The sequence below is a fragment of the Borostomias antarcticus genome, assembly GCF_949987555.1.
Source record: "Borostomias antarcticus genome assembly, chromosome: 18".
In the NCBI taxonomy this organism is placed as follows: domain Eukaryota; kingdom Metazoa; phylum Chordata; class Actinopteri; order Stomiiformes; family Stomiidae; genus Borostomias; species Borostomias antarcticus.
Window position 1 is genome coordinate 20,118,712 of NC_140251.1, and position 20,614 is coordinate 20,139,325.

Here is a 20,614-nt window from a genome sequence, read left to right on the forward strand (position 1 = left end):
CTATGCTGCTGCTCTGGGTGATGTTGTGATTTCCTCGGTGGCTGAAGCAGTGCTCTTTATAGACCTACCTGACCGCCAGGGCCCATTGTGCAGCCCCCCCTGACTCAGCAACATGCCATAGAAACCTGTAGAGCACATTTCCAGGGCCCGGTCCCTCAAAAGACCTCCTCTTACAACAACACAAAGCCTTTTATGAAAGGGTTAACAATGACCGGTCACGCTAAAGAGTATCATCTCTATCATGCTGAAGGATCTCTGTATTGTCTCTGGAAGGGCTGTGGCTGCATCTTTGGAAATAATAGGCCTAGTTTTTGCATATTTTAGACAATAGTTCAGACAACAGTTATACAAATTAGTACATTACATAGATATATTTGTCTTTGGGCTGTTGGAAATATGGTGACTTGTGTCACCCACTTATTCACTGTTTATTTTCCATCACAAACCTACCCTCTATGTCATTATCTTTCATTGATCATATATAGAAACACGCATTTGGTTATCATTGATTAGTTAAGAAAAATAACACAATATGAATACGTTAAACCAAGGCCTGTTTGTAATCCAAACATTGGGTGATGAATACTATATGTTATTTCATCCTCCAAAAATAAATAATACTAAAATATTATATAACATCTTCCTTCTCCTCTGAAGCTAAAAGTGTGACCAGTCCACAAAGACATCTAAAGTAAACCAAGAGAAATTAACATTCAACCGGAGAGCGAACAATCTGAAGAACAAGATCCCCCCCCTCCTCCTCCAACCTCTCCGGCTCAAACAGACATGATTTATTGGAACGTGCATCATTCTCTGAACGGCAGCTAAGGTCAGCCCTGCGGTACAGGAGAGGATACATGGAGCTCTTGTAGTTTGTAGATGATCAGAACCCCCTGCCCCTCCCCTCTGTAATGAAGGCTCTACCACTGCAGCTACATCAAAGCAAACACAGAAAACCAATTCACCCCACGCAGTTGAAAAGGAGACTGTGGAAAACAGAAGGGTCTTAGCAGAAGGAAATAAGTGGAGTCTTCATCCTCCCTAGGCAACGTGCCGCCCTAACTCCCATGTGGGCTGGGCCCTAACTCCCATGTGGGCCGGGCCCTAACTCCCATGTGGGCCGGGCCCTAACTCCCATGTGGGCTGGGCCCTAACTCCCATGTGGGCCGGGCCCTAACTCCCATGTGGGCCGGGCCCTAACTCCCATGTGGGCTGGGCCCTAACTCCCATGTGGGCTGGGCCCTAACTCCCATGTGGGCTGGGCCCTAACTCCCATGTGGGCTGGGCCCTAACTCCCATGTGGGCTGGGCCCTAACTCCCATGTGGGCTGGGCCCTAACTCCCATGTGGGCTGGGCTCACAGGCAAGTTCTCAGAGATTCAATAAGAACCAAACATAGCGCAGAAGCCACCATCCATCTCCAGACTCAGGCCTTTCTGTTAAAGAAGACCAGGGGCAGCTTCCTGTTCCTCCATCTGATCCAGACTCTACACCACATTCCCACAATAAACTAATACTGTACGCTATGCAAAATGAAATATGCTAGAAAAAAGTAAGACGGTATTAGCTAATTAGGGTGGCTAATGAGAGCTGTTTGTGCCCTTTAAGAAATCTGACCCTGAGACCAGTTCTCATAATAACAGCTGTAAACTAATCAACACCATAGGCTCTCTGCACCTCAGCACGAGGTTACTGTATGTGTGCTGTAAATGTTTTATATATGCAAATTAGCCCTAGCCCTAGCACACTGAGGATAACCCTATAACCCTAGCACACTGAGAATAACCCTATAACCCTAGCACACTGAGAATAACCCTATAACCCTAGCACACTGAGGATAACCCTATAACCCTAGCACACTGAGGATAACCCTAGCACACTGAGGATAACCCTATAACCCTAGCACACTGAGAATAACCCTATAACCCTAGCACACTGAGGATAACCCTAGCACACTGAGGATAACCCTATAACCCTAGCACACTGAGGATAACCCTATAACCCTAGTACACTGAGGATAACCCTATAACCCTAGCACACTGAGGATAACCCTATAACCCTAGCACGCTGAGGATAACCCTATAACCCTAGCACACTGAGGATAACCCTATAACCCTAGCACACTGAGAATAACCCTATAACCCTAGCACACTGAGGATAACCCTATAACCCTAGCACACTGAGGATAACCCTATAACCCTAGCACACTGAGAATAACCCTATAACCCTAGCACACTGAGGATAACCCTATAACCCTAGTACACTGAGGATAACCCTATAACCCTAGTACACTGAGGATAACCCTAGCACACGGAGGATAACCCTAACCCTAGCACACTGAGGATAACCCTATAACCCTAGCACACTGAGGATAACCCTAACCCTAGCACGCTGAGGATAACCCTATAACCCTAGCACACTGAGGATAACCCTATAACCCTAGCACACTGAGGATAACCCTATAACCCTAGCACACTGAGGATAACCCTAGCACACGGAGGATAACCCTATAACCCTAGCACGCTGAGGATAACCCTATAACCCTAGCACACTGAGGATAACCCTATAACCCTAGCACGCTGAGGATAACCCTAGCACGCTGAGGATAACCCTATAACCCTAGCACACTGAGGATAACCCTATAACCCTAGCATGCTGAGGATAACCCTATAACCCTAGCACACTGAGGATAACCCTATAACCCTAGCACACTGAGGATAACCCTATAACCCTAGCACACTGAGGATATCCCTAACCCTAGCACACTGAGGATAACCCTATAACCCTAGCACACGGAGGATAACCCTATAACCCTAGCACACTGAGGATAACCCTATAACCCTAGCACACTGAGGATAACCCTATAACCCTAGCACACGGAGGATAACCCTAACCCTAGCACACTGAGGATAACCCTATAACCCTAGCACACGGAGGATAACCCTAACCCTAGCACACTGAGGATAACCCTATAACCCTAGCACACTGAGGATAACCCTAGCACACTGAGGATAACCCTATAACCCTAGCACACTGAGAATAACCCTATAACCCTAGCACACTGAGGATAACCCTAGCACACTGAGGATAACCCTATAACCCTAGCACACTGAGGATAACCCTATAACCCTAGTACACTGAGGATAACCCTATAACCCTAGCACACTGAGGATAACCCTATAACCCTAGCACGCTGAGGATAACCCTATAACCCTAGCACACTGAGGATAACCCTATAACCCTAGCACGCTGAGGATAACCCTATAACCCTAGCACACTGAGGATAACCCTATAACCCTAGCACACTGAGGATAACCCTATAACCCTAGCACACTGAGGATAACCCTAGCACGCTGAGGATAACCCTATAACCCTAGCACACTGAGGATAACCCTATAACCCTAGCACACTGAGGATATCCCTATAACCCTAGCACGCTGATAATAACCCAATAACCCTAGTACACTGAGGATAACCCTATAACCCTAGTACACTGAGGATAACCCTAGCACACGGAGGATAACCCTAACCCTAGCACACAGAGGATAACCCTATAACCCTAGCACACTGAGGATAACCCTAACCCTAGCACGCTGAGGATAACCCTATAACCCTAGCACACTGAGGATAACCCTATAACCCTAGCACACTGAGGATAACCCTATAACCCTAGCACACTGAGGATAACCCTAGCACACGGAGGATAACCCTATAACCCTAGCACGCTGAGGATAACCCTATAACCCTAGCACACTGAGGATAACCCTATAACCCTAGCACGCTGAGGATAACCCTAGCACGCTGAGGATAACCCTATAACCCTAGCACACTGAGGATAACCCTATAACCCTAGCATGCTGAGGATAACCCTATAACCCTAGCACACTGAGGATAACCCTATAACCCTAGCACACTGAGGATAACCCTATAACCCTAGCACACTGAGGATAACCCTATAACCCTAGCACACGGAGGATAACCCTATAACCCTAGCACACTGAGGATAACCCTATAACCCTAGCACACTGAGGATAACCCCATAACCCTAGCACACTGAGAATAACCCTATAACCCTAGCACACTGAGGATATCACTAACCCTAGCACACTTAGGATAACCCTATAACCCTAGCACACTGAGGATAACCCTAGCACACTGAGGATAACCCTATAACCCTAGCACACTGAGGATAACCCTATAACCCTAGCACACTGAGGATATCACTAACCCTAGCACACTTAGGATAACCCTATAACCCTAGCACACTGAGGATAACCCTAGCACACTGAGGATAACCCTATAACCCTAGCACACTGAGGATAACCCTATAACCCTAGCACACTGAGGATAACCCTATAACCCTAGCACGCTGAGGATAACCCTAACCCTAGCACGCTGAGGATAACCCTATAACCCTAGCACACTGAGGATAACCCTATAACCCTAGCACACGGAGGATAACCCTATAACCCTAGCACACTGAGGATAACCCTATAACCCTAGCACACTGAGGATAACCCTATAACCCTAGCACACTGAGGATAACCCTATAACCCTAGCACACTGAGGATAACCCTATAACCCTAGCACACTGAGGATAACCCTATAACCCTAGCACGCTGAGGATATCACTAACCCTAGCACGCTGAGGATATCACTAACCCTAGCACACTGAGGATAACCCTATAACCCTAGCACACTGAGGATATCACTAACCCTAGCACACTGAGGATAACCCTATAACCCTAGCACGCTGAGGATATCACTAACCCTAGCACACTGAGGATAACCCTATAACCCTAGCACACTGAGGATATCACTAACCCTAGCACACTGAGGATAACCCTATAACCCTAGCACACTGAGGATAACCCTATAGCCCTAGCACACTGAAGATAACCCTATAACCCTAGCACACTGAGGATACCACTAAAACCCTAGCACACGGAAGATAACCCTATAACCCTAGCACACTGAGGATAACCCTATAACCCTAGCACGCTGAGGATAACCCTATAACCCTAGCACACTGAGGATAACCCTATAACCCTAGCACGCTGAGGATAACCCTATAACCCTAGCACACTGAGGATAACCCTATAACCCTAGCACACTGAGGATAACCCTATAACCCTAGCAGGTTGAGGATAACCCTAACCCTAGCACACTGAGGATAACCCTAGCACGCTGAGGATAACCCTATAACCCTAGCACGCTGAGGATATCACTAACCCTAGCACACTGAGGATATCACTAACCCTAGCACACTGAGGATAACCCTATAACCCTAGCACGCTGAGGATAACCCTATAACCCTAGCACACTGAGGATAACCCTATAACCCTAGCACGCTGAGGATAACCCTATAACCCTAGCACACTGAGGATAACCCTATAACCCTAGCACACTGAGGATAACCCTATAACCCTAGCAGGTTGAGGATAACCCTAACCCTAGCACACTGAGGATAACCCTAGCACGCTGAGGATAACCCTATAACCCTAGCACGCTGAGGATATCACTAACCCTAGCACACTGAGGATAACCCTATAACCCTAGCACACTGAGGATATCACTAACCCTAGCACACTGAGGATAACCCTATAACCCTAGCACACTGAGGATAACCCTATAACCCTAGCACACTGAGGATAACCCTATAACCCTAGCACACTGAGGATTACCCTATAACCCTAGCACACTGAGGATAACCCTAGCACACTGAGGATAACCCTATAACCCTAGCACACTGAGAATAACCCTATAACCCTAGCACGCTGAGGATAACCCTAGCACGCTGAGGATAACCCTAGCACGCTGAGGATAACCCTATAACCCTAGCACACTGAGGATATCACTAACCCTAGCACACTGAGGATAACCCTATAACCCTAGCACACTGAGGATATCACTAACCCTAGCACACTGAGGATAACCCTATAACCCTAGCACACTGAGGATAACCCTATAACCCTAGCACACTGAGAATAACCCTATAACCCTAGCACACGGAGGATAACCCTATAACCCTAGCACACTGAGGATAACCCTAAAACCCTAGCACACTGAGGATAACCCTATAACCCTAGCACACTGAGGATAACCCTATAACCCTAGCACACTGAGGATAACCCTATAACCCTAGCACACTGAGGATATCACTTACCCTAGCACACTGAGGATAACCCTATAACCCTAGCACACTGAGAATAACCCTATAACCCTAGCACACTGAGGATAACCCTATAACCCTAGCACACTGAGGATAACCCTATAACCCTAGCACACTGAGGATAACCCTATAACCCTAGCACACTGAGGATAACCCTATAACCCTAGCACACGGAGGATAACCCTAACCCTAGCACACTGAGGATAACCCTATAACCCTAGCACACTGAGGATAACCCTAGCACACTGAGGATAACCCTAACCCTAGCACGCTGAGGATAACCCTATAACCCTAGCACACTGAGGATAACCCTAGCACACTGAGGATAACCCTATAACCCTAGCACACTGAGGATAACCCTAGCACACTGAGGATAACCCTATAACCCTAGCACACTGAGAATAACCCTATAACCCTAGCACACTGAGGATAACCCTAGCACACTGAGGATAACCCTAACCCTAGCACGCTGAGGATAACCCTATAACCCTAGCACACTGAGGATAACCCTAGCACACTGAGGATAACCCTATAACCCTAGCACACTGAGGATAACCCTAGCACACTGAGGATAACCCTATAACCCTAGCACACTGAGAATAACCCTATAACCCTAGCACACTGAGGATAACCCTAGCACACTGAGGATAACCCTAACCTTTCCTCCACAAAGAACCTCAAGATAGAAACAACCAGAACAGACCTCTCTCCTATCCCAGACCCAGGACTGGACACGAGGTCCGCGGTGGCTGTCCACTGCTCCTGGCTGGACAGCATGGAGCGCCCTCTCCTGGTGATTTGAGAAGAGGAATTGCAGGTGGGGAATTTATCCTTGAAACATGTCTGTTTCTCTTCAATCAGGATTATAGAGTGCCAGATGTTCTACTATAAGAAATGCAACAGTGAGCTGCCATGTACACAATGCAAGCATAGCTTATTAACTAATGTAAAAAAGAAAAGACAAAAAACACCAATAATTATGTCTGAAATATAATTTATAGTGGTAAACATCATGTAGCCTACAGTACAGTACAGTATATCCCCAGCAAATTCCAATGGCTGTATCACCCCCAGTGGCCAGATCTGTGATAGTAGAACCCTCTTACACTCTTATAGTCAGATTATGTGCTCTCAAAATCAATGGTTGGCAGTCATCAATGCCATATTCACCATTATAATCTAACTGTCTAAAAGGTAATCTTATGACACTCGGGTTATAATTCTGTGCTGATACTTGATGTTTAATGACAGTATGATAAACAGTAGTTGTGCATTATGTATTTTCATAACATTCATAGCAAAGTAGGCTGCAGGTGGTGGCCATTTTGAAAATTTGAGGTAATAAGAAAGGGACAGATATCTAATCATGTTATACCATACTGTAGGCCCACCTCTGTGCCAAACTGGGAGATGATGTCCTTCTTCTCCCCTGACCTCTGTTCTGACCCTAAGGGAGTCTCTCAACTTCCGGTCACTTCCAGGAAGCTAGGTGCACCGTGTAACCATGGCAGCGTACAGTAGCACTCTTGACTCTTCTTCTGTGGCAGCTAGGCCACTGAGATCAAAACGTGCAAAAGGAGCCAATAGGCATGCATTTTCATCATTTATCTGAAAGTAATTTATTCTGAAAATATAAATGTCCCACATGAACTGTTTTGGTTAATATCAATCAAAAATATGTTTCCAAAACTTCAATCTAAACATATGATATTGAAGCCTATCCTGCAACATCCTTATAATAATCCAATAATGCTTCTGCCCCTCCACGGTCCCTTTAAGAACATGGTCACTGACATTGACGAAATTTCCTGGTTTAGCTTGAGCGAGTGCTTCACTGGAAAGCAAAACAGAAATTGGGAACAGGTCCTGACGGGTGGATAGGATTTTGTTTATAGCTTCTTAATCATAACTTCAATAATCCGCGTAGGCGTGTTATATGGCGTGCAAAAGCCCTTTGCCCTTTGTTGGCATAGTATCTGGATCTGGAGTTCAATGTTTGTAGCACTTGGGCGTGAGAGGACCGTCGGAGGATTGAACACATTGGCTCGTCTGGTCTGGCAGGTGGGAAGGACGAGTGCTGGATTAATCTATGTTGATGAAACTTTACAGCTTTCGTTCTGGGTAAGAAACTTTCTAAAAGGTTCCTTATCATTCATCCCCCATGTCAAATGAGATACAATAGTAGGTGGCGTAGGCTGATCATTTTTAATCGGGGCAAGTGATACAAGACCTTGTTGTGATGTGACCTTACGTTAATATGCAATATTTTCCTGACTATTCCCCAGAAGTTCAGTGGTGTGGATTGTGACTGTAGCCTGAATGTGTAAACAGGCTTGCGAGGTGTTGCATGTTGCTGTCCGACTGGAGCTCTTTGCAATATCGGAGCTGCAACAGAAAGACGCTGCCCACTCGTTTCTGAGTCAGTGCGCATGCGCAGGCTCCGGTTCGGCGTGTGGTTCTGTCACGTTTTAATGAACCAGGCTGACAGCGGAATGGGTTTTCTGGTGTCACTATAGCCTTTTAGTGGAATTTAATTTTGGAGGAGAAACTCACTGGCCTCAGCCTTGGATGCAGAATTGAATTATCAGGACTGATTTCAGATTGTAGTCCTTTTGTTTCAAAGAGGGTGTGTGGTTTGTTTAGCCTATTCCCTGCTCTCCGGAACCCTTTGCACTATACTGTACTTAGCCTACGTGTTTAATGATTCTTCAAGACTGCATCTTTGATGCTGTAAGCATTCCTGCTCAATGGTAATCTCAAATCTAAGGTCGTGTTGCTCAATTTCTTGATCATTTCATGATTTTGTTTCTTCATTTCATGATTTTGTCATTCAAGCATTTGTAGCCTACTGCCAACAAACGTATAGACATGTCACACAGTAGTAATATAGACCTGTCACCTGGTCACAGTAGTAATATAGACCTGTCACCTGGTCACACAGTAGTAATATAGACCTGTCACCTGGTCACACAGTAGTAATATAAACCTGTCACCTGGTCACACAGTAGTAATATAAACCTGTCACCTGGTCACACAGTAGTAATATAAACCTGTCACCTGGTCACACAGTAGTAATATAGACCTGTCACCTGGTCACAGTAGTAATATAAACCGGTCACCTGGTCACACAGTAGTAATATAAACCTGTCACCTGGTCACACAGTAGTAATATAAACCTGTCACCTGGTCACACAGTAGTAATATAGACCTGTCACCTGGTCACACAGTAGTAATATAGACCTGTCACCTGGTCACACAGTAGTAATATAAACCTGTCACCTGGTCACAGTAGTAATATAGACCTGTCACCTGGTCACACAGTAGTAATATAGACCTGTCACCTGGTCACAGTAGTAATATAGACCTGTCACCTGGTCACACAGTAGTAATATAGACCTGTCACCTGGTCACACAGTAGTAATATAGACCTGCCACCTGGTCACACAGTAGTAATATAAACCTGTCACCTGGTCACACAGTAGTAATATAAACCTGTCACCTGGTCACACAGTAGTAATATAGACCTGTCACCTGGTCACACAGTAGTAATATAGACCTGTCACCTGGTCACACAGTAGTAATATAAACCTGTCACCTGGTCACACAGTAGTAATATAGACCTGTCACCTGGTCACACAGTAGCAATATAGACCTGTCACCTGGTCACACAGTAGTAATATAGACCTGTCACCTGGTCACACAGTAGTAATATAAACCTGTCACCTGGTCACACAGTAGTAATATAAACCTGTCACCTGGTCACACAGTAGCAATATAGACCTGTCACCTGGTCACACAGTAGTAATATAGACCTGTCACCTGGTCACACAGTAGTAATATAAACCTGTCACCTGGTCACACAGTAGCAATATAGACCTGTCACCTGGTCACAGTAGTAATATAGACCTGTCACCTGGTCACAGTAGTAATATAGACCTGTCACCTGGTCACACAGTAGTAATATAAACCTGTCACCTGGTCACAGTAGTAATATAGACCTGTCACCTGGTCACACAGTAGTAATATAAACCTGTCACCTGGTCACAGTAGTAATATAGACCTGCCACCTGGTCACAGTAGTAATATAGACCTGTCACCTGGTCACAGTAGTAATATAGACCTGTCACCTGGTCACAGTATTAATATAAACCTGTCACCTGGTCACAGTAGTAATATAGACCTGTCACCTGGTCACACAGTAGTAATATAAACCTGTCACCTGGTCACAGTAGTAATATAGACCTGCCACCTGGTCACAGTAGTAATATAGACCTGTCACCTGGTCACAGTAGTAATATAGACCTGTCACCTGGTCACACAGTAGTAATATAGACCTGCCACCTGGTCACAGTAGTAATATAGACCTGTCACCTGGTCACACAGTAGTAATATAGACCTGTCACCTGGTCACAGTAGTAATATAGACCTGTCACCTGGTCACAGTAGTAATATAGACCTGTCACCTGGTCACAGTAGTAATATAGACCTGTCACCTGGTCACACAGTAGTAATATAGACCTGTCACCTGGTCACACAGTAGTAATATAGACCTGCCACCTGGTCACACAGTAGTAATATAAACCTGTCACCTGGTCACAGTAGTAATATAGACCTGTCACCTAGTCACACAGTAGTAATATAGACCTGTCACCTGGTCACACAGTAGTAATATAAACCTGTCACCTGGTCACACAGTAGTAATATAAACCTGTCACCTGGTCACACAGTAGTAATATAAACCTGTCACCTGGTCACAGTAGTAATATAGACCTGTCACCTGGTCACACAGTAGTAATATAAACCTGTCACCTGGTCACACAGTAGTAATATAGACCTGCCACCTGGTCACACAGTAGCAATATAGACCTGTCACCTGGTCACACAGTAGTAATATAAACCTGTCACCTGGTCACACAGTAGTAATATAAACCTGTCACCTGGTCACAGTAGTAATATAGACCTGTCACCTGGTCACACAGTAGTAATATAAACCTGTCACCTGGTCACACAGTAGTAATATAGACCTGCCACCTGGTCACACAGTAGCAATATAGACCTGTCACCTGGTCACACAGTAGTAATATAAACCTGTCACCTGGTCACACAGTAGTAATATAAACCTGTCACCTGGTCACAGTAGTAATATAGACCTGTCACCTGGTCACACAGTAGTAATATAGACCTGCCACCTGGTCACACAGTAGCAATATAGACCTGTCACCTGGTCACACAGTAGTAATATAGACCTGCTGTCACCTGGTCACAGTATTAATATAGACCTGTCACCTGGTCACACAGTAGTAATATAGACCTGCCACCTGATATTATATTATTATTAAGTATGTCACTTAGGCCACACAGAAGCCTAAGTGATACATACTTGGAGAATTATTTTCACATTTATTTTTGTTGGCCCCTCACCACCACAGGTGTGCCTGACTCGACATTCTTGAACAATAACGTGGCCTTCCTGGCAAGTTTATATTCTGAGGTTTGAAATGCTATCTGACAGGTTTAGTGGCCTCTACACCAGCCCACACCTGGTACCAGCTCTCAAAGTCCGAATCTCCTAGTCAGCCTGTGTGTGTGGTTGTGTGTGTGTGTGTGTGTGTGTGTGTGTGCGTGCATGCATGCGTGTGTGTGTGTGTTGACATAAGTTTGTTGTATTAAGATGGAAATGGATGAATGTGTGTGTGTTATAGTGTGTGTGTGCACCACCCTACCCTTCTCCAGCTGAAACATGGCTGAACTTTAAGCTTACACACCGTGTGTGTGTGTGTGTGTGTGTGTGTGTGTGCGTGCGTGTGTGTGTGTGTGTGTGTATGTGTGTTTATTGAAATGTCTATACCCCTGTTCCTTTGCTGAGACATGTCTGTGGTTTGTGCAGGGAGGGTGTGTGGTTTGTTTAGGGGGCAGGGAGGGTGTGTGGTTTGTTTAGGGGGCAGGGAGGGTGTGTGGTTTGTTTAGGGGGCAGGGAGGGTGTGTGGTTTGTTTAGGGGGCAGGGAGGGTGTGTGGTTTGTTTAGGGGGCAGGGAGGGTGTGTGGTTTGTTTAGGGGGCAGGGAGGGTGTGTGGTTTGTTTAGGGGGCAGGGAGGGTGTGTGGATGTGTAGGGAAGTGTGGTTTGTGTAAGAGCAGGGAGGATGTGTAGGGAAGTTGTGTGGTTGTGTAGGGGGCAGGGAGGTTGTGTGGTTGTGTAGGGAGGTTGTGTGGTTGTGTAGGGAGGTTGTGTGGTTGTGTAGGGGGCAGGGAGGTTGTGTGGATGTGTAGGGAGGTTGTGTAGGGGGCAGGGAGGTTTTGTAGGGGGCAGGGAGGTTGTGTGGTTGTGTAGGGAGGTTGTGTGGTTGTGTAGGGAGGTTGTGTGGTTGTGTAGGGAGGTTGTGTGGTTGTGTAGGGAGGTTGTGTGGTTGTGTAGGGAGGTTGTGTGGTTGTGTAGGGGGCAGGGTGGTTGTGTAGGGAGGTTGTGTGGTTGTGTAGGGGGCAGGGAGGTTGTGTGGAGGTTTAGAGAGGTTGTGTGGTTGTGTAGGAGATGATGTGGTTGTGTAGGGAGGGTGTGTGGTTGTGTAGGGGCCAGGGAGGTTGTGTAGGGGGCAGGGAGGTTGTGTGGTTGTGTTGGGGGCAGGGAGGTTGTGTGGTTGTGTAGGGAGGTTGTGTGGTTGTGTAGGGAGGTTGTGTGGTTGTGTAGGGAGGTTGTGTGGTTGTGTAGGGAGGTTGTGTGGTTGTGTAGGGGGCAGGGTGGTTGTGTGGTTGTGTAGGGGGCAGGGAGGTTGTGTGGATGTGTAGGGAAGTTGTGTGGTTGTGTAGGGAGATTGTGTGGTTGTGTAGGAACTAGGGAGGTTGTGTGGTTTGTGTAGGGAGGTTGTGTGGTTTGTGTAAGAGCAGGGAGGTTGTGTAGGGAGGTTGTGTGGTTGTGTAGGGAGGTTGTGTGGTTGTGTAGGGAGGTTGTGTGGAGGTTTAGAGAGGTTGTGTGGTTGTGTAGGAGATGATGTGGTTGTGTAGGGAGGGTGTGTGGTTGTGTAGGGGGCAGGGAGGTTGTGTAGGGGGCAGGGAGGTTGTGTAGGGGGCAGGGAGGTTGTGTGGATGTGTAGGGAGGTTGTGTGGATGTGTAGGGAGGTGATGTGGACAGGTACAGGATAGGGACAGGCACAGGAAGGACAGGTACATGACAGGAAGGACAGGTACAGGACAGGAAGGACAGGTACAGGACAGGACAGGTACAGGACAGGACAGGACAGGGACAGGACAGGAAGGACAGGACAGGACAGGACAGGTACAGGACAGGACAGGTACAGGACAGGAAGGACAGGAAGGACAGGTACAGGACAGGACAGGTACAGGACAGGAAGGACAGGTACAGGACAGGACGGACAGGTACAGGACAGGACGGACAGGTACAGGACAGGGACAGGACAGGGACAGGACAGGGACAGGACAGGACAGGTAGAGAGCGCTCCGGCTCTCTGCTCAGCCCAGATGTGGAAGCTTTATGACACCGTGGACTCAAATGCCGGAGGCTACAGTATTGCACTCCGGTCGTAACTAAGCTATTGAAGGTTCTGTCAAAGGCCGGCTTTTAAATGGCGTTTTGAAGCTTGTCATGGAATGTATGTGTTCCCTGTTGGCCCATTTCTCTCTAATGACTTCATGATGACCCGGCGTGACGTCCTACCAGAAGACCTTCCTCACGCTCATCTTCCTCACCTCCCGTCATTAATATTTATAGCTTTATCGATCTCCCATACTCTGAGTGATGGAGTGCTTGTTGGTGTGTTGCACCATAATTGTCTGCTACATGTGACCTTTGGCGAGATCGCGGTCTAGTAATTGGATTGTGTGGATCTGCAGGAGTAAGGGAGAGCTGCTGTCCCTTCGTCTTTTACCTAGGACTGGATGATTGCTTTGCTTGGGTACACACACACACACACACACACACACACACACACACACACACACACACACACACACACACACACACACACACTCTCACACACACACTCTCTTTTCTTGTGTCAGAGTAATGACTAAGGCTCAGCTTTTGCCAAAAATCTATCTCCTTGGAAAAAAGGTAATGTATCATCAAACAGCTTGAAGAGACGTGTGTGTAAAAAGTGAGCAGGTGTGTGAGTGTGTTACTCTACAGAGACCAGGCTGCTGGATTTGTGAGGGAGGCAGTAAGAGTTAAGCCTCAGGTTTCCTATTGTTTCTTTATAAGACAGTGTTTTAAAAACAAAAACGATCTCTGTCCATATGAGCATTATAGAAATAATGCCATGAAGGTGTATACTGTGTCACAGGACCATTCGCTACACTGGGTATGCGCATGCCGGTATAAACAGGAAGCAAATGTCTTCTCTGCTGACTAGCTAACGCTAGTTCAAGGTCTTGACAGCCTCTATGGCTAGCTAATATATTAGCTAACAAGCTATCCAGCAAGCCAGCAAATTATATACAAGGCATTTTAGCTAGAACTTACTGGATTAACGATCTCCAACACATGAAGTGATATAGGTGTTAGCCTATGTTAAGCTAATGTCGAGATCCATATCAAAAACCCCTGACAGAATATGCCGTTGTAGGCAGACCAGTGTGTAAGATTAGCTAACTAGCTAGCTGGTCTTTTTGCCTTTATTTATACAGGTAAATCTCATTGAGAGACGGTGTCTCTCTTAAGAATGAGACCTGTTCAGACAAACGGTAGCAATAGAACATAAAGTAACAGACAGACTGGACATTCAATACAGAGACAAATAACACACATTAAATTGATAAATGGGAAAGGGCCCAAGTAAACAGATTATACTAAGTACAAGAGCAAGAGCACAGTCTCTTCAGTCCCTCTAAAGTAGTTTGAAATCCCCTCAGGGAATCAAGCTGGGGTGGAGTAGGAGAAGGCCTTTTTACCAAGTTTTGTATGGTGAGAGTGATGAAGTCCTGAGAGCCAGGCTATGGCAGGACTGTTTACGCGACATGCAAGTGGATGGATAAGTGGGCACTGGGCAGTAATCCAAGGATGGATTTATAAATGAAAAGATAACAGTGCAGAGTTGTTCACATGGATAGTGATGACCAGTTAAGAGTCCAGTGATGTGTGAGGGGTTTATTGCCGGTCATGAACCTCAGAGCTCCGTGATAGACAGCATCCAGCATGTAGGGAGCAAATCAAATCTAATATATAGCGCATTTCATACACAGAGGCAACACAATGCGCTTTACAGAGAGCAATGGGAGGGTGGGCATACGACCCACCCCTACATATTCCAAAGGGAAGCAAAAAAAACAGTTTCACCTGGGGGCCAGAAAAGTGAGCTGTAAAAATTCTTCCCTGACCCCTCTCAACGAGGCGATCGAGCAAGCTCCTGGAGTATGTTTGTCTATAGATGGGTTCTGTGTTTACAAACAAAGGAGGATGCGCACGCAACCACTAGGCAAAAAGCTAACGTTCCACACATTGAGATAACGTTATAGCTCCATTCAGCCTGTTGATACGGGACTGAATACTGTACTGTGAATATAAATAAAGTTCATTTGATTTTATTGTCGGTTTTATGCTGCCATAGAAACAAATTTACATCAGTGTTTACTTCAGACAAGCTCGTTTTTAGCTAACATTAGCTTAAGTTCACAAACACCAACATTGATCACTACGATTCACGTTGTTGCTGGCTTAACTGCCTCCGATTACCAGGAATATATGAAAAAATTGGTGCTAGCTGATGGCAACAGCCTTCCGGAGCCCTACTGCATCACGGACCATCTCTTGATAGACGATATGTCCAAATGGCCCTGCATAGCCTCAGATCATGGATGTATTAAGCCTCAGATCTACAGCTATCTTATCGAGAAACCGAGTGTATACGCGCGAGTTTACAGGCACACAAGTCGCTGGACGCAGGGAACTATGTACTATGTAGTCATGTAAATAAAATCACATTTTACGATGCCGGTCAGTTTTGCGTCCTGAGAGCAGGTGTTCTACCCAGCCAACGGCAGGGTCAAAAAACGCAGGTGTACGACGCATGGGTGCATGTACACAAATACATTGGCTGGATCCTGACGGCCAACTGCACATGTAGGCAATGGCTGAGTAAGTGACAGAGTAGGCTAGTGTTGGTCTAAGATAATTAAGTTCAACAATGAAAAGCCACCTTACTAATGTATCCTGTAGGTTGGCTTCATGTTGTAGCCATGCTGCAGCCATCATGTGCCAGGTTGAGTTGTCCGTGCAACGGGGCCAAGCAGGGACAGAACCGGTTGCAAGCACCTCTAAGCGAAACGCTTGGAAGGACATGTCCCGAACAAAGGTGGACCCACAAAAGCTTGAGGGAATGAATTTCAGCAGACCCAAAACCGACTTGACCGCGTTGCACACTCCCCGCCCCAAGTCCCGTAGACGTGCCAGGTAAATAGCCTAAGCCTACTGTTCTACGCATTAACTTCAATATATCTATATATATATATATAAAAAGCCTAGATCTCCACCAATGGTATTGCAGTTCAGAGGTCATGCGCCTTTTAAAGATGCTGCCCCTTTTCATTATGCAATTCATAATAGGCCAATCACCTTCATAAACGTTTTCAGCCTTATTAAAAATGCAACATCCTTACCAGATCAACCTCTTACAAATGTCCAAAACCTGTCAAGTATAATTATGCTTTTATTAATAAAAGGTAACATGGTTTTAATAATCTATAGGTACCATGCAATGTAATTGAAACACTTCACTGTAACTGAATCATCTGTGCAGATAAGGCTTAAAGTTCAAACACAACTGAGTGAAATTGTGAAAGTTAATGCAATTTATAGGCCTTCTCTGATGGTTTTATTTACAATGTTACAGTTATCACACTCGAGGACATTCAGGCGTTGCGAGGGATTTTCCCAAAAGCTGCAGTTGTAACCAGCATAGCCACCGCAGACTCTGACACTGACACAGCTTCAGAAGAGCCAGACCATGTGTAGTTGCTGTAGTTCTCTCTGCACATCAGTGTTTTCATCTGCAACACAGAAGTTTTACTTATTTATTTGCATCATTCCTATTCCATTATATCATTCACATATGCGCACAAAATGCTGACTAACTGTACATCTGAGTTCAAATGGGGACAAGTAAGCTATATCTACCACATGTAGGCCTAACAGTCAAGGTAATTGAACGCGCGCGCACACACACACAGCAGATCAGAAGTCAGCATACCAGGCTTTGGTCTCCACACTCATTTACTACAGTACAGATATACCCTCATGTCATCATCATATACTGGGATCTGGACTGGGGAGAGAGAGAGCGGGAGAGAGAGAGACACGCACACATTACAGTTTCCTCTAATATGAACAGTAAAACTTACATTCATGATTTTCAGGAGGACCATCAACCTCCAGGGTTGCATCTTGGCTCATGTGAGTCCAGGTTTTCCCGTCTGCGCTTTCTGACAGATCTAAATACACCACAACCAGAAATTAGTATTTCATTTTGACTATAGTCTACAAGCTAACCCAACTGCCCAAATGCAAAAAACATTTCACAACTTGATATGATAGATGTCTACCTTGCATAGACCTTACCTTGCATACCTGTTGGTGGCATAAGAAAATCTAGAAGGGACAAAATCTATCTGGACTTTCACAGTCCATCGATGGTTCTCCTGACAAGAAAACCAGTCAGTGGTGGGTCATGAGAAGGGGCTTCACAAGAATGTACACTAACATTAGCTAATTCAGAGTAACTGGAAACAAACACTGCAATAATTATTATTTTTAGAAATGGCAGGCTACTTAGAACAATGACTGTTTCATCACCCACAATTCTAGTTAACGTTAGCTGGTTGTGGTGTCAGCTAGTAAACGTTAGGGCTAGCTAACGTTCAGCTGCGCTAGCTAGCGCTAGCTGATAGATTAGTAGGTAGCTAACGTTAGCTACGTTACTAATTAATTTCAACTGGCTCCTAGATTGGAATATTTAAATCTTATATTACCGGCAAGTAAACAAATAAATAGCTAAACAAACAGTCAAATCAATGTAATTTGCTGAGAAAAAAACCCCTGAGGTGACGTTAGCTAGATACCTAGTGTTTGTTGGACCATTGGGTCCCCAATCTGCTCTCTTTATGGCTTTAAACCACAGCTTTCGGTGGTTCCTCTAAAAAGGGTGACATCTCGAGGGGATGCTGAAGAATCTGAGGCTGTCATCTTGTCCTTTTCTGTTTGTACAGTTCACAGCAGCTTTGAGGCATAATTAGCTACATGAAACGGAGCACCTGGCTACTGTGGCGAGTTCGTTTGCTTTTTGCCTAGAGGCTGCGTGCGCACTCTGCTGTGACGTAGGCGGCGAACCCATCTATTGGCTAAGAACATATACAGAGCAGTAAAAATGGGCTAGATACTTCATAAGAGAGCCATGACTATCAGGAGAGTGCACAAATAGTAACAGAGAAGTTGCTTACATGGTAGGCCATTATGTGTTAGCTATCCCTGTAGTCTCTAATATGATATTTGAGTGAATCATATAACAAAGCACATTAAGCACTTAGCAGAACAGGCTCATAGAGAATGCCGCAAGGCAGAGGTGGGGAAGCAGAGGCATTCATATATAAAACAAACTCATAGTCCGGGAGAGGCAAGAAAGTGGCAGCAAAATGCAGCTTACTAGCATTAAAGGAAAGGCAGGCTTTGTTCCTAAAGAAAAAGACCAGTTTTAATTTCAGTTTCTTTAAAAGGTGATCAATATGAAATGTAAAAGAAAGGCCGTAATCCATTATACCTAGATATTTATAGGTGGCCACAGACTCAGTAGGGCACCTTGGGCAGACACAATGCAGGTAGAATAGCTCGCACCTTCTTTCTGTTATGAAAGAAAACGGCATAAAGATGGACAGATGCATTTGTGTTTTGACCCACATCATTTACATAAATAATGAAAAGAGTGAATCCTAAGACTGGACCTTGAGGCACCCAATTGGAGACATTAAAGGGGAACGCCGCTGTCATAGCAAGTTTAGCTCAAATGTTAATGGAGGTCTATGGGCCTCTGCTAAAAACTATGATAAACATGCATTTTCAAGGCAGGAAGTGCAGGGTGTGATCTTACCGGTGTCATTATGCTGTCATGGGAAATATATTGCATTCTCAAACCGTATATTGAAACAAAAGCTCCATTTGAGCCAGAAATATTTTGCCAAACGCACTTCACCTTACCTTTTGCACTATAAACTTCCGCCGCACGTTATAGAGAGCGCGAGTGTGTGCGGTAAAGCTAGACAATTGTTTACATCCTCCTAACCATGCCTAACATGTCAACACATGGGGATGGCGATTCATTTCACAAGACAACATTCTACTGAGACCGGTAAGGGGCTTCCTGGCGCTTTCTGTCTTGAAAATGCATAGTTTTTAGTAGAGGCCCATAGACCTCCATTATAAAAGGGGTGCGCGCACAGAGGAAAAAGGAGCTAGCTTACTACTGCACGGATCGATTAAATGTTGGCGTGTACTGATCAGTTTCATTGAGGACAAAGACAGTTGAGCTATGACAGCGGCGTTCCCCTTTAAGAAAGATGGAGGGGAGACCAATGAACTATACACATTGCTTATGGCTGGAAGTCAATAAAAAGGGCAGCACTGTAATTCTTGGCATCCAAGGCATTCACAATATAATTTAGTACTTACATGGCAGCAGTTACTACAGTATACGGTGCTGCTTCCTAAAACTAGATAGGTGTGGAGATAAAATGTTCAAGCACAAGTATTCCTTGATTTGGTCGTTCACCAGGCTTTCAGGAACCTTGGCTAAAACAGAGAGTTGGAGAACATAAGCAGTTTATCAAGCATCAGGAATGACATTGGGCCTCATTCACCAATATCTTCCTAAAGAAGCTTCTGTCTGATTCACAACATGTTCGTAAACCACTAGATGAATTCTCACCTGCCTTCTCATAATGCCGAATCCCAACTTTTCGCAAATTAAATGTGCATATACTGTGAGAACATGCGACCAAAGGGTCGTGTGCAAATGTAACTTCTCAGTATGAATACCGGTCATCCACGCCTTAGATTTTCCAACTTTTTGGTAGCGTAATGGTTAAAGCGGTGTTGTGTCAGGTGTTTTGTCAAGTCAGAGGACTGCATATCAAATCCAGCGTGGGCAATTGGAATAAGATTTTTATTTAGCCAAGTAGGCTTCCTGCTATGAGAGATTTGCCTTGGTACATGGCAATAAACGTAGCAAGACAGGGCAATGCACAATACAGTGTCGAAGTGACATAACACAATATACAATAGCCTGCAGTCTACAAAAATATTGGCTAAAATACACAGAAGACTGTCAAGCTTGCCCAAAAGAAAATGTAAAGATGGTGGCCTGGCCTCCACCTGTAATATAGCGTCAGTAGGAGGCATGGGATGATGATTGCCTACTCGTTCAGTCAACACTGTATCAGGCAAAGGGCACA

At 45.3% G+C, this 20,614-nt stretch overlaps 1 protein-coding gene across 1 annotated transcript in view; it reads left to right on the forward strand.

Moving 5' to 3' along the window:
• Window positions 1-8,192: 8,192 nt before the first annotated feature.
• The window catches only part of gramd4b (GRAM domain containing 4b), a 115,687-nt gene continuing 103,265 nt past the window's right edge, over window positions 8,193-20,614 (forward strand). Inside the window, 1 exon segment of the mRNA XM_084452874.1 lies at window positions 8,193-8,292. Within this exon segment, the coding sequence (XP_084309000.1) occupies window positions 8,261-8,292 (32 nt within the window). The 5' untranslated portion in view covers window positions 8,193-8,260.